Raw genomic sequence first — 12,494 nt, 5'->3', positions numbered from 1 at the left:
ATAAATACATTTGATTGATTGAATGACATTTGAAAAATAATTTCAATTCCTCTCTTTATTGTTGCAACGTGGAATTAAGTGTGATCGTGAATGCTACCACTCAGTGTTAGAATTCCAGTATGGAATAGCTGGAATATCCTCTGTTATGGAAAGTGAAGAAGAATACATGCCAAATTTGAAGGAGAGCCTTCACTATGGACTACATTACTATTTTTTAATATATAGATTTAAATTGTTTATTGACATTTTTAAAATGTAATTTATTGTGATGCAATGTTATTTATTTTCTGTATCGATTCATAATTAATTTCATCCATAACCTGCACTTTCTATCATCTCCAAACATTTCCTGTTAAATTGCATTGCTCATTGTATTGCCTAAATTGTGGGAGTGGCTAATCGGCACAGGAGCCTACAATGTTTAATCGGGTCTGTTTTCTTGAAAAGGTGTTTCCTGACTGTGTGGAAGAGCCATTGGTTTTAGACACCAGCCATGTGTGTTTACTTTGTAAGTCTGCATTTTTAAAATGAGTACTTTTATTACAATTTATTTCTCAGTTCCTCTTTTAAGCCTTTTATATTACAAAGTTGTCACACCAACTTCCAAACTAAACATTCTTCTGTCTTTAAATACGAAAATGGATGAACGTTACTGAAGTACTGTGGTAATGATTTCCATGCCCCTGTCTCCTCAGGCTTTGTCTACACAGATGAGTCAGGGCTTTTCAACATTCTTAAGATGGTTTTGTCTGGTTAAGAAAGACATACACACTCTATATCTCAGTTTTGTCGGGGCATGGGGGACTCTACAAGAAGTCGAAAGTGTTCTTGATATAGACGGGAAACTGTTGAGCGTGAAAAACCCAGCAGAGTTGCAGTTCTTGACACAAACCTGTGCGCCTGTTACCTACTACCATACCTCGTTCAAAGGCACTTCAATCTTTTGTCTTGCCCGTTCACCCTCTGAGTGGCACACATACACAATCCATGTCTCAACTATCACAAGGCTTAACTTGTACATCTACACTGATTGAAGTGGATTTAACAGGTGACATCAATAAGGGATCATAACTTTCCTCTGGATTCACCAGTCTATGTCATTGAAAGAGTGTTTTCATAATGTTTTGTACACTCAGCGTAAATTATTTTCAGTGGCCTTGTGTCTTTTCTATGGGGCTATCTATCTGGTATTTGGTATATCTGGTATCTATAAACTGATAATTAAGCATTTGTAACCCTTTATAAATCAATTTCATTATACCTGAAAGTGTTACTGAAATAAACACAGATACTTAGTTTCATAAGTACGTATAGGATCAGAAGACAGACATTGGACTAGATTGGATGCTACAACATCCAACTTTCCCTGTCAACTACAATTTATGTTTTCACATGTTGGCCACACCTCTCTGGAAATCCTTCACTGGCTGTTTCATGCTCTTCTTCACATCAATGTTCGTGGCGGTTTCAGCCGACACCTCGGCCATTCATCATAATGAAAGCAGCTTGTACTGCGATTCATGACAGTCCGTGACATGACCACTTTGATGGAAGACGGTCTACAGGAGACCTTTGACCTTTCACAGACACGTTCTGGATTGGTTAGTGCTATCCGGGATCCTTGGGACATCCCTACACTAAGTTCTAACCTGCTAGGAAATCAAAGAGAACGCCAACTCTGTACAGATTGCAAGCACATTGTGAATTGCATTAAGTGTGTGTTGAGAATGTACAAAGATGCTTTAGATTAACCACCTGGCTGCTCGACTTACTGTCAAAATCATGTCATCAGTTATCAGGAAAAGGTGAATTGATGTCCTTGCCAAACCCCTTTTCAATTTACTGTACAGGTGTACATGGACCAATATGTATTGTAATATATTGTAATATACAATATGTATATCCCACTGGGAAAAGACAGATCACCACCTTGTCATCAAGCATGAATTCAACTTGAAATGAACCAAACCGTGAAACATTATAGTTCCTTGATGGTTGAATTGAACTGAGCAGAGATCATTTTGGGCTGATCAGCACCATATAATAAGTGTCAGCGAGATCCTCACCATGTTTTATTTCTCTCACCATGAAAGGGGGAGGTATCTGAACCAGATTTGAGCAGGCCTATTTCTCACAATGGCATTCTTGAGTGGCAGCTCACCTCTGATTGCTTTCTGCCTCCAGGTTTGGAATACTGTGGGCTATAAAAAAAAACACGCTGTCACCACCAAGTGCACAGCTGGAGCAGAGCTGCATGATTCTCTTTCTGGCGGCCAGAAGTCTGGCGGCCAGGGAAATGGGTTTGGATTTTCACTACCTTTGCATGAGCTCTATATTTCAGATTTGGTTTCACACAGTGGAGTGAATCAAAAGTTTTAAAAATCTTCCTATTTAAAAATGCCAATCCATAAAGACAAGGTGAACGGGGTATTGTGAACTGAAACTGATTGTTGGAGTGCTAAATTCTCTGGAGGAGAAGCTACAGCTATTCTTTAAAAATGTTATAGTCTTGCCTCACCCCCTGCAGCTGCAGCCAAAGACTAGTGCCTTCACATTAATGTGAATCATGGAAAACTGTGCTAGCAAGGTGTGCTGCCTAGAGCCCTAGAAGTAAATCTATACCAGTCTCCTTCCAAAAAGCTCTGCTTTGTTCTGTGGGTGAGGCTTCCGGAAGCCATTATTCCCAGAATGAGACATCAGGTGAATATGGGTCAGAAACGGGAATTTACCCTGGTTCACCAGTGGATAATAGTATAAGATACAAGGCAACAAACAAGAATGGACAAAGGCCCATATTATATATATATATATATGCATATACATATGATTTTTGTTATTACAGCCCAGATGTGCCATCCCATCCCCTATTTATAAAAACGAAAACTATTATAAAAAATAAAATTTCAACCCCACTCTCTCCCACAGCCTAGCCCTGCCCTCCGAGAGCTCCCTGCCCCACCCCTCTCCAAACATGGAGTGGTTGTGAGTGAAAAGGGGCTGGTTCTGCCTCTACTGTTATTCACTATGTCTGTGTGAGGATGGCTGCAACTAAAGAGACCTCAGGGAACCCAGTGTGAGCCAGAGTGTGTGAGCCCTTTCACAGACCCTCCCCTCACTGCTGCCGTACTGCAGACATCCTACCTGGCCTGACCAGCTCCCATCCTGCAGACTGGACACCATCACTACCACAGGAGCAGGACAATATCCAGAGTCTAAGTGGAACTTAACCTGAACAACACCTGAAACAGTCTTCATTTTTCCCTATGATTCTCTCTTTCGCTCACGTTCACCTTACCCTGTCCTGAACACTGAGCTGAGCTGAGTATATTGGAGACCTGAGACTGCAGCACTGTATCGTGAGTATGTGCAGGATCAAGTTAAAATGATACAGGTTATGGGTTTCAGTCAATGGTGGACTTTTGCACCTCTGTGTTGGTGTGCAGATGTTCATGTGAGTTTCTACCTGAACACAAGATGAATCTCTCTCTCTCTCTCTCTCCCTCTCTCTCTCTCTCTCTCTCTCTGGAGGAGAACAGGTGGTGATGTCCCCCTCTCTGTACTGGTTCTTGCTGCTCTGTAGACTCCACAGTCTCTGGGCTCAGGATGACTATGATGAGAGAACCGTGGACAGGAGAGGCAAGAACAAACTACTGACAACCAACGTCATACCCAAGAATGGCCAATGTAAGGGTCAAAAAAATGGTTTATTGTTTATTAGTTTGTTTCTTAGTTTGAAAGGAGAGACACAGAAAAGCTTTTCTGAGACATAGTGTTGGCTAGAAATGGTAGGATACCTTCACCTCAGAAAATACATAGGTTAAGCTTCCATCACTGAAAGAATGTGTGGCTACAAGAAAAACTTGCAATCATCTCATTTTAAAGAGTCTTTGGCAGAAGATGGGACCCACTTAAAAAATGATTATATCTCACAGCCAGTTTTAGAAACCCATCCATCTCAGTGGCAACTGTTCTGTTCTTTGAACAGAACAAGAGCTATGTATCCCCGGGCACATTCTCTCGGACATGTTTCTTTGAACATAAATGTGATTTATTCCCGGTTTATATTGGATCTGTGCCCTAGCTCCTTTAAAAATATTGTAGGTTAGGATGCCCCGTGTGAGTCGTGTCTCCTAGAGCCTTTTAGATATCAGACAGGAATCAGGAACATCAGTTCACAGTTCAAGTCATGGCGCCCCTCCAAGCTTCACTTCCACCTTGATCAATAAATCATATCAGACCTTTTCTGGGTTCAATCTTCTCTCTGTCATTAAGGTTCAGTATCTCAGAACTTAACCTTCTGACTTGTGATCAGTTGCTGGCCAATGTTGGTCTTGAGCTGGATGTGAGAAAGTACCTAGTTTGACCCAGGTCAGATCTCCTGCTTTGAAATGGTAGTGACCTCATCTCTGTGAACCATGTAATGTAGCTAGCTAATGTTGTACCCGGTACGTACATGATGATTGAACGGATGAATTAACCTTCTTTTTTACCTATATCGGATCTCCTGCTTTGAAATGGGATTGACCCAAGCTCTGCCCTCTGCCAACCAAAGACTGACAAATTAGCAGTACCTCTTGTGTAATGTGCACGGTACATGATAAATTAACAATTGGTTAATCCTTTTTTCATGTTCTCAGCACTTTTGAACGAGGGCTGTGGCCTGGAACTGGCCTTCCTGGTGGACAGCTCGGAGAGCGCCAAGGACAACCACGCCCAGGAGAAGAGGTTCGCCACAGATGTGGTTGAACGCCTGCAGGTGGTCAAGCTCCAGACGGGCCGGGCTCTCAGCTCTCGAGCCGCCCTCCTGCAGTTCAGCAGCCATGTGATCATCGAGCAGACCTTCAAGCAGTGGAGGGGGGTGGCTAACTTCAAGACTCGCATCGCACCCATCAGATACATCGGCCACGGCACCTACACCACCTACGCCATCACCAACCTGACCAAGATCTACATGGAGGAGTCAGAGCCAGGGAGCATCAGGGTGGCCATACTGCTGACGGACGGCATCCCCCACCCCAGGAACCCAGACATCTTCTCCGCCGTGGCAGACGCCAAAAACCAGGGCGTGAAGTTCTTCATGGTGGGCATCACGCCCGCGGCCAATGACGCCTCCAACGTGGCACAGCTTCGCCAGCTGGCCAGCTCCCCAGCCAATCGCTACCTACATAACCTTCAGGACAGGGGCATCGTGGACAAGGTCATCAAAGAGATTGTAAGTGCAACGTCATCACGTTTCATCATCTGGTTCAGGTTGTGGTTTGTTGAGATGTAAATTCAGTCCACATTTTTAGGTGTCTAAAGAAGAAGTCTCTCTGTAGTTTGCTGCATGTGTCTCATGGCTGTATAACTGCTGAAGGTAGAGCATTTTAAATCTGTGTGGACTCCTCCCTCTTGGGAATTAGCATCCACCATCAGAAGGACAAATCAGGCTTTGTCAAAACCGGGCCATAGTTTGCTCATCGCTCTTTGGATATTACCATGTTTTCAACAAGCTGGGCCTTGGCAATGTGTTGAGAAGAAATGGATGCAAATATATTTGGATTACACAATATTATGTAGGCTTACTCATGTCAAGACTCGCATGCTTTTTTTTTGCCGGTTGGAAAGGACTCATGTATATTTAGTGTTTAAGCATTCAGTTTAGGACTGAGAATAATTGATATACTTTTTGGGGGCATCCTGTGTGGTTTCAACTCACTGCACCTGCTAAGTTGTTGTCATAGTTCCTGGTGATTTGGTCCTCTCTGTCATCACAGACACAGTACCTTTATGATCATACTGTTATCGCTCTAGCACCTTGTTTAGTCTAAACTTGACATGGCCTCTGGCTGGTGTTCCTGAGGCATTTTGTTGGAAACCATTCTGGTGTTTCAAACTATTTTAACCACATTAACTAAAACCTCAGGTGTAAGTATTAAGGAAGTAGTCATGGAAATTAACCCATTGATGTCTCTCAAAGAAGACTAATTTGGGCATGAAACAGTACAGTAGGTCTAGAGACACAATGAGTTCAGGACCTGTATAAAATCTGTTCTACATTAAAACTCTTTGTGGAAAACTGCTGTGTGCAGTAGGAAGGAAGCTCAGCAAGATCATGCATGGCTAAGTAGCTCTATGAGTCTCACGCACACCACTCGACTTCTAAACCAACTGTCGACACAGGCGTTAGACATAACATGATCAAGAAAATCTGGTCATCAAATCCACATTAACCAGCAGCACTTGCATTAGTTAAGCGCTCTACTGCTAGATCCTTATGGACTGGTTTGAGTTTCAGTCAGGTACCCAATAGCACCCAGTCCACACAGAGGCTTTCATCCTGTTTCAGGCAGCATCTGTATGTCATAAGACTGTCTGTCCCATTAGCTTGTCTTTTATCTCTTGTATGCTTCTGTCTCCGGCTGGTTCAGCTCCAACCCGCTCACAGTAAGAATAAGCAGACCTTCTGTGGTGGCTTCAGGTGCTTCTCTGCAAGCAGAAATATACTTTGGCTGCGCCGAGACGTTATATTGACCATTGCATGTGGTTTGTGTTTGTTTCTGTGGAATTTCAACCATTCTCCCACCATAAAGAATGTGGCTGGCTTTCATGTCCAGACAGAAAAGCAATAACAAGTTTTGGGCAACAGAAGAATTTTTGTACCAGTTTTTTTTAGGATTAGGTCTCCAGCTGACAGGATCAGGGGCTGGAGGTTGTAGTAGACTTGTACGGTGAGATGGAGGCAGAGGTTGAGATGGACTAAGAACTAGTCACACAACTGAGTTTAGAGAACCCTGGGAAAACTTACCACTCCAGCCTAAACTTTCCTGAAATGAGCAACTTTAAACAGGTTACATGAACCAATCCCATATCACTTGGATAATCCAAAATGCACCTAAACAGGTATTTCAGCAATCAACATTAAAATAACCAGTCTACACACAATCCACATCGGTGTAGCCTTCACGTCGGTGATACAATGTAACTTTAAATTCTAATAAACGTTGTTAAACATTAAAGCTAGGCTACTTGTGTTTAATCTTCTGTATAACAATATGAGATGTCTAGCAGTAGGAATTTGATTGAAATCGCAAGAAACATGAATAAACATAAGCCAACATTAGCAGTCTGTTTGTGGCCTAAACTATGGAAATGAACTACTGGGCAAAAACTGGTTGAATCAAATTTGTTTCCACATCATTTTAACAATACAATTCAACATGACGTTGAATTAGCATGGAAAACTGATTGGATGTTTTTTTAAAGTCATGTATTTGTTTTATACCCAGTGACATTTCTTTGTTGATTTAACATTGAATTCACACTAGTTGACATCAGTCACGTTGTATAAATGATTGGAGACAGGCGGAGGAATTTGTAGTAGGGGGGTTTAATACTCCACCAAAATATACAACATGCCATGAAAAGGTATGGGGACGAAGCCCAAAACAAACATGTATACAAAAACACAGGGATGTAACCTAAACAGAAGAGCGATGTTAAACCACAGTATGAGACCCATAAATAACAAGTGCACAATATACACAGTCCAAAAGCAATAACCCACAAGACAGTGGTGAATAGAGGGCACATGTATACAATTACTAATCAGGGGAATTGGAATCAGGTGTGCGTAATGAGACAGTTCAGTGACGCCTAGAGGCTGGTGACGTAGACCTGCACAGAATGAGCAGCAGTACCGGGGGAATCCGTGACAATCTCAACCAAACGTAAATCAAAACTAGACTTATGTCTGCACCAAGTGGGGAGAGGAATGTCCTGACTTTGTTCAACAATCACTTTCTCGCCATGAGATATGTGTAGAATAAATATGAAGTGGACTACATTTTGACCAATGATTTGTTTTTCTCATTTCACAGACGGAGTTGGCTGATGAGGGGGTAAGTCCCAGTTATCTAGACCTACTAATCTAGATATACTGCATCCTTTTCACACATTAGTCAATGAACTCTCCTCTTTAAGAGTCTGAACTCCTGTCTGACCCCCTATGCTGTGTCCCTGTGGTTTAAGTGTCCTCTGGCCCTGAAGTGTGCGTGTGACAAGGGAGAGAGGGGACCCATTGGCCTCCAGGTAAGTGTCTGAACATGACCAGCATCACCCTCAAGCTCCCCTCGACATCAATACATTGAGATCACAGACCCCTTTCGAATTGAACATCCTGTAGTGGACGATTACTTCCAATTTGATGGACTGTACAGTACCAACACACGAAGCCTGCCTTGATGCTTACACGTGAGATAATTGAGGGGCTTTGGAAGGCTTTATTGATTTGCGTGGTTAGAGGAAATTCATATCTGCTTCCCTGAAGCAGTGGTAGTGTAGCAAATGTTGAACATTCCTACTTCACTTTATGATCAGCAACTGGTACAGATATTGGCTTGGGAAAATCTGCAGAATTCTGCTGTTGTAGGTTACATAAAAATGTATGTTATTAAGATATCTAATAAGGATGCATTCGTTTTTTTGAAGACAAAGGCAGTCACGATATCCTCACCAGTATATAGGTAATTGTAGTCATTTTACCGAACTTACAATTACTACTGTAGACTGTTCCCTTGGTGACCAGACATTGTAGACTATCATAATCTAGAGGGTCAAAACCAGGAAGCCCCACTGGATGTACTTTAGTATTAGGGCCTGTACACAGTAATCACCGCCATTATCATTCAACAGCCCAAAAGAGCAGTTTCCCAAACCAGAAGCAGCTGCCACACACTGATCAGATGTTGTTAAGGAGTACACACACACACACACACACACACACACACACCACAAATGAGATGTTTCTCTCCATACCATGCTGATGTGATTTCCCTTCCCTCCACAGGGCAAGAAGGGGAATTCTGGGGATGATGGGAACCCAGGTGTTAAAGGATCGAAGGTACTGGTGATTTGCTTTGCCTGTGTGTGTCTTCTTCCAATTAGGTTGTCATTCTGTTTTCAAAACCTTAATTCTCTCTTTCTTACAGGGTGAGAGCGGGCTCAGTGGACTTCCTGGTCGAGATGGGGAAGAGGTCAGTACAGAGGGCATAACCAAAACACCTGCTGTTATATTATTAGATGAATGTACACAGCTATTGACACAGACTTCAACAACTCAGCATTGCTAACTATAAAGACAAGGATTCTGTTCTGAGGTCTGTGACAATGTTTCGATCACTGTCTCCTCGCTAATCAAGATTGTTTCTACTCAGGGCAAGCCGGGCTACAAAGGAGAGCAGGTAGAGTATGAATCTCCAGATCAATATCCCTCTGGGTGTCCTAGTATTTCGTAAATGTGACACAATGTACCTACCTCATTTTCCTTGTAGGGGGAGAGAGGAGAATGTGGCACGCCTGGAATCAAAGGAGACAGGGTACAGTGTCTTTTTCTTTTGTTTTTTTCATCAAATGTTTTTTTATTTAGTCAAATTAAGTTACAACTCCCCTGCCCCCGTCCCAATCGCACCCCTACCAAGGACCTAAGGCAGGGGTGTCAAACATATAGCATGCGGGCTGGATCCGGCCCGAGACGGGGTCCAATCCCGCCCTTGGGCGGTTTGAGTAAATAAAAAAAACATATTTAAACAATGAACGAAATGAGTTTGACACCCTTGACCTAAGGGACCATTGTGTCAAAGTGTCTTCTTTAGCTCCATGAATGCGAGCTGCAGTGCATTTTTGTTTAATGGTATTTTATGTGTTTAGCTTTAGTGTCAGTACATACCAGTCTGTTTATACTTTAGCAAACCTTTTGTGTTGCTGGCTAGTTTTTGTTTGTCTGGGCTATGATGTAGCACTGATGAATGCAGACAGTGTGTTGACTGTGCCTCCTGTTTGTCATGTTTTGACATGAACTGACTGACCCCCTCCTTCTCCAGGGGCCTGAGGGGCCCGTTGGCACCAGGGGAAACAGAGGGCTACAGGTAAGCCTCTGTTCTAGAATCCTTTGTGTCGGCCATCTTTGTTAAGAATGTCACAAGCAAGGTAGTTTCAATGGTTAGTCACTGACAGACCCCAGTTTACTATCTAAGTAAAACATGTCCTTCAAGCTGTCCTCTAAGTTTAAAACTCAATTGTGTTTGTATACTTGTCCATTTGTAGACTACTTTATTCTGTCTTCTCACAGGGGTTACCTGGTCCAAATGGCGATGTCGGGCCTGAGGGTCTCATGGGGAAAAAAGTGAGTTTTACTTAATAAAACCCAATACCTTTCATTAACAGTATCATTCACAGAAAGCCATTAGTTAGATGAACCACATCTGCCCATAGGATGGAAGAGAAAGCAACTACTTTGTGACTGACTGACTGAATGACTGACTGAATGACTGGTCTGTCTTACGTGCCAGAATATCCCTTACTCCTTAGGTCACATTTGATCAATGGGTTGAAACTATCTCAAATCCTAATGGATAACTAATAAACTACTATCATAGTTTATTGGCAGGACTACATCAGTTCTGTCTGGGTTTATGGAATCTGGTTTGGATCAGATCTGACACCAAGTCCAGACCGAGACCAGAAGATAGTCATTTTGTCAAATCACCACCATAATAAGAGTGTTTCTGTGTTCATATTTCAGAACAACATATGGATTCTTTAGACATTCAGAATAGTGGAAAAATGCATGCTGAGAGAAAATAGAGCCACTCTACAAATTATTACAGTGGGGAAAAATATGCCTTCTATAACATGAAAGAAGGGCTAAGGATTTATAAAATCATTATTATAATTATATTATTATTTTCAATGATGTTCTGATTTAATCTCTTCAGTTTTTGTTGGAAAGGAAAGGGTTAACACTGAAGTGAGAAAAAAAAACATCCAATCAGGATTTTTATTTTGCTGGTCTCTGGGGAGATCAATCTAGCTAACTAAGTCAGCCATTGGCTAGGCCATCAGAAGCGCGATAGAAGGCATCTGCCGTTAAACTGTATTTTGGCAACATTTTGGAATAACAGTGGAATCAACCAATCACATGTTAATTTATTGTGTGGGACCGTTTTTTACAAAAGCCTTCTCGAAGGCCAAGAGGTCACTGTGCTGTAGTTTTCCCATGGCCTAGCTAACTTTTGTTGTAGGCTAGGTTGCAGCAGCAGGTGTTATTGAAGAGGGTGTTGTTGCTAATTTGTTAGCTTCCCCCTTTTCAATAATAACTTCAACAAGAAGTTATGTTTCAAATAATCGTCATCTGGTGAGTGGAATTGTTTTATTTATTGCAGCGCGCTTGCTGTTGTTAGCCATCTCTTTGAAAATAACTTATGTGTATGAAACATTGTTGCATTTTAACTTTAGTTTACCAGTTACTTTGTGTGCTAAACGTCAAATGTTTTTGCAATGGGAAATAAGTTTGATTGGGAAATGCTTAATGGTTGTGTTTTTGTATGCTTTTATGATTGGGACCCACTGGTTTATTATGTCTGAGTGAATGGACTACTTATCCTTTAACATCATGCTGTGTGTGACTGTTGTCTTTCCATCGGCCCTATGTAGTGGTGACTGAAGAAGCAGGTATACTCTAATTTTGCCCCAAAAAAAGGAAAGGCGCCCTGTGCGAAAAATCCTATGTTTTCCTATAGGTTTTTCAGATTTTCACTCAACATCCAATTTTTTTTGTATAGAAAAAATATCAAGAACATAACATCTAAGTCCACAACAATGCTTAAACCAGATCATATCTGGGTGGGCCTGGCTAGTAGCAGTGGGTGGGGAAAAAATCACTGAGCAAGCCAGTAAAAAAAGCCAAATTACAACCTATGTTGTGATAATTGCGTTGTTTGCTCTATAACCCATTAATTCATGTGCCACCAATATATACAATAAGGTTGTGACAACAAAAAGACAAGTCACACATTGGTGCCATAAATTCAGCTACACACATACGTTTTTTTCATCACAAAACCGGGGGGAGCTACATCTGTCCAGTGAAGTCCAGAAAGCTAATATTGCAGTTATCACCTGCAGCATGGTCAAGCAAGTTAATGTTTTGCCAGTTTACTAAACAGCTACTGATTTAGAACCACAGAATTACCGCAGGTCAGCACAAAGACCACAGGGGCACTGCCTCCGCTATTCCAGCACCATTTCAACTTAAACATTTAAACATCATCAAATCAACGAGGCTATATATGCTTAGTTTAATATACTGAAAACAAATGTAAAGATACCAAAAGCAATTTAGTCCAATCAATGTTGCGAAATATCATGTGGCTGTCCCTGGTTCTGATTTTTGTGTGCATATTTTTTGCACTCACTAGTTGAACACCAATGCCATCCTCCTCTCTTTCATGTTGGCAAAACGGTCTATGGCTCTGTCATACAGTACACTTTTAGCTTTTGCTGTCATATACTACCTAGCTAGAATGCTTGCTAGCCTGACCTCCTTGCATGGGCAACAATGAACCAGCTAAGTTTTCTAGCTAGTTAACGTGAGCCTACTAGGCTACATCTAGTCTACATATTGAACTTCAATCATCTCAGGCCTGTGGAACAACATATTCATTTATGGTTAGATC

At 41.8% G+C, this 12,494-nt stretch overlaps 1 protein-coding gene across 1 annotated transcript in view; it reads left to right on the top strand.

Annotated features, from left to right (window-relative positions):
- Positions 1–3,169: 3,169 nt before the first annotated feature.
- Positions 3,170–12,494, top strand: part of LOC139412982 (collagen alpha-1(XXVIII) chain-like) — a 29,497-nt gene continuing 20,172 nt past the window's right edge. Inside the window, exons 1-11 of the mRNA XM_071159918.1 lie at positions 3,170–3,356; positions 3,537–3,684; positions 4,638–5,212; positions 7,860–7,880; positions 8,011–8,070; positions 8,828–8,881; positions 8,970–9,014; positions 9,195–9,221; positions 9,312–9,356; positions 9,861–9,905; positions 10,109–10,162. Of these exons, the coding sequence (XP_071016019.1) occupies positions 3,543–3,684; positions 4,638–5,212; positions 7,860–7,880; positions 8,011–8,070; positions 8,828–8,881; positions 8,970–9,014; positions 9,195–9,221; positions 9,312–9,356; positions 9,861–9,905; positions 10,109–10,162 (1,068 nt within the window). The 5' untranslated portion in view covers positions 3,170–3,356; positions 3,537–3,542. The remainder of the gene's footprint in view (positions 3,357–3,536; positions 3,685–4,637; positions 5,213–7,859; positions 7,881–8,010; positions 8,071–8,827; positions 8,882–8,969; positions 9,015–9,194; positions 9,222–9,311; positions 9,357–9,860; positions 9,906–10,108; positions 10,163–12,494) is intronic.

This window comes from Oncorhynchus clarkii, chromosome 7, assembly GCF_045791955.1.
Source record: "Oncorhynchus clarkii lewisi isolate Uvic-CL-2024 chromosome 7, UVic_Ocla_1.0, whole genome shotgun sequence".
Taxonomy (NCBI): domain Eukaryota; kingdom Metazoa; phylum Chordata; class Actinopteri; order Salmoniformes; family Salmonidae; genus Oncorhynchus; species Oncorhynchus clarkii.
The sequence above is the reverse complement of the archived record's forward strand: the minus strand, read 5'-3'. Positions and strand labels throughout refer to the sequence as shown.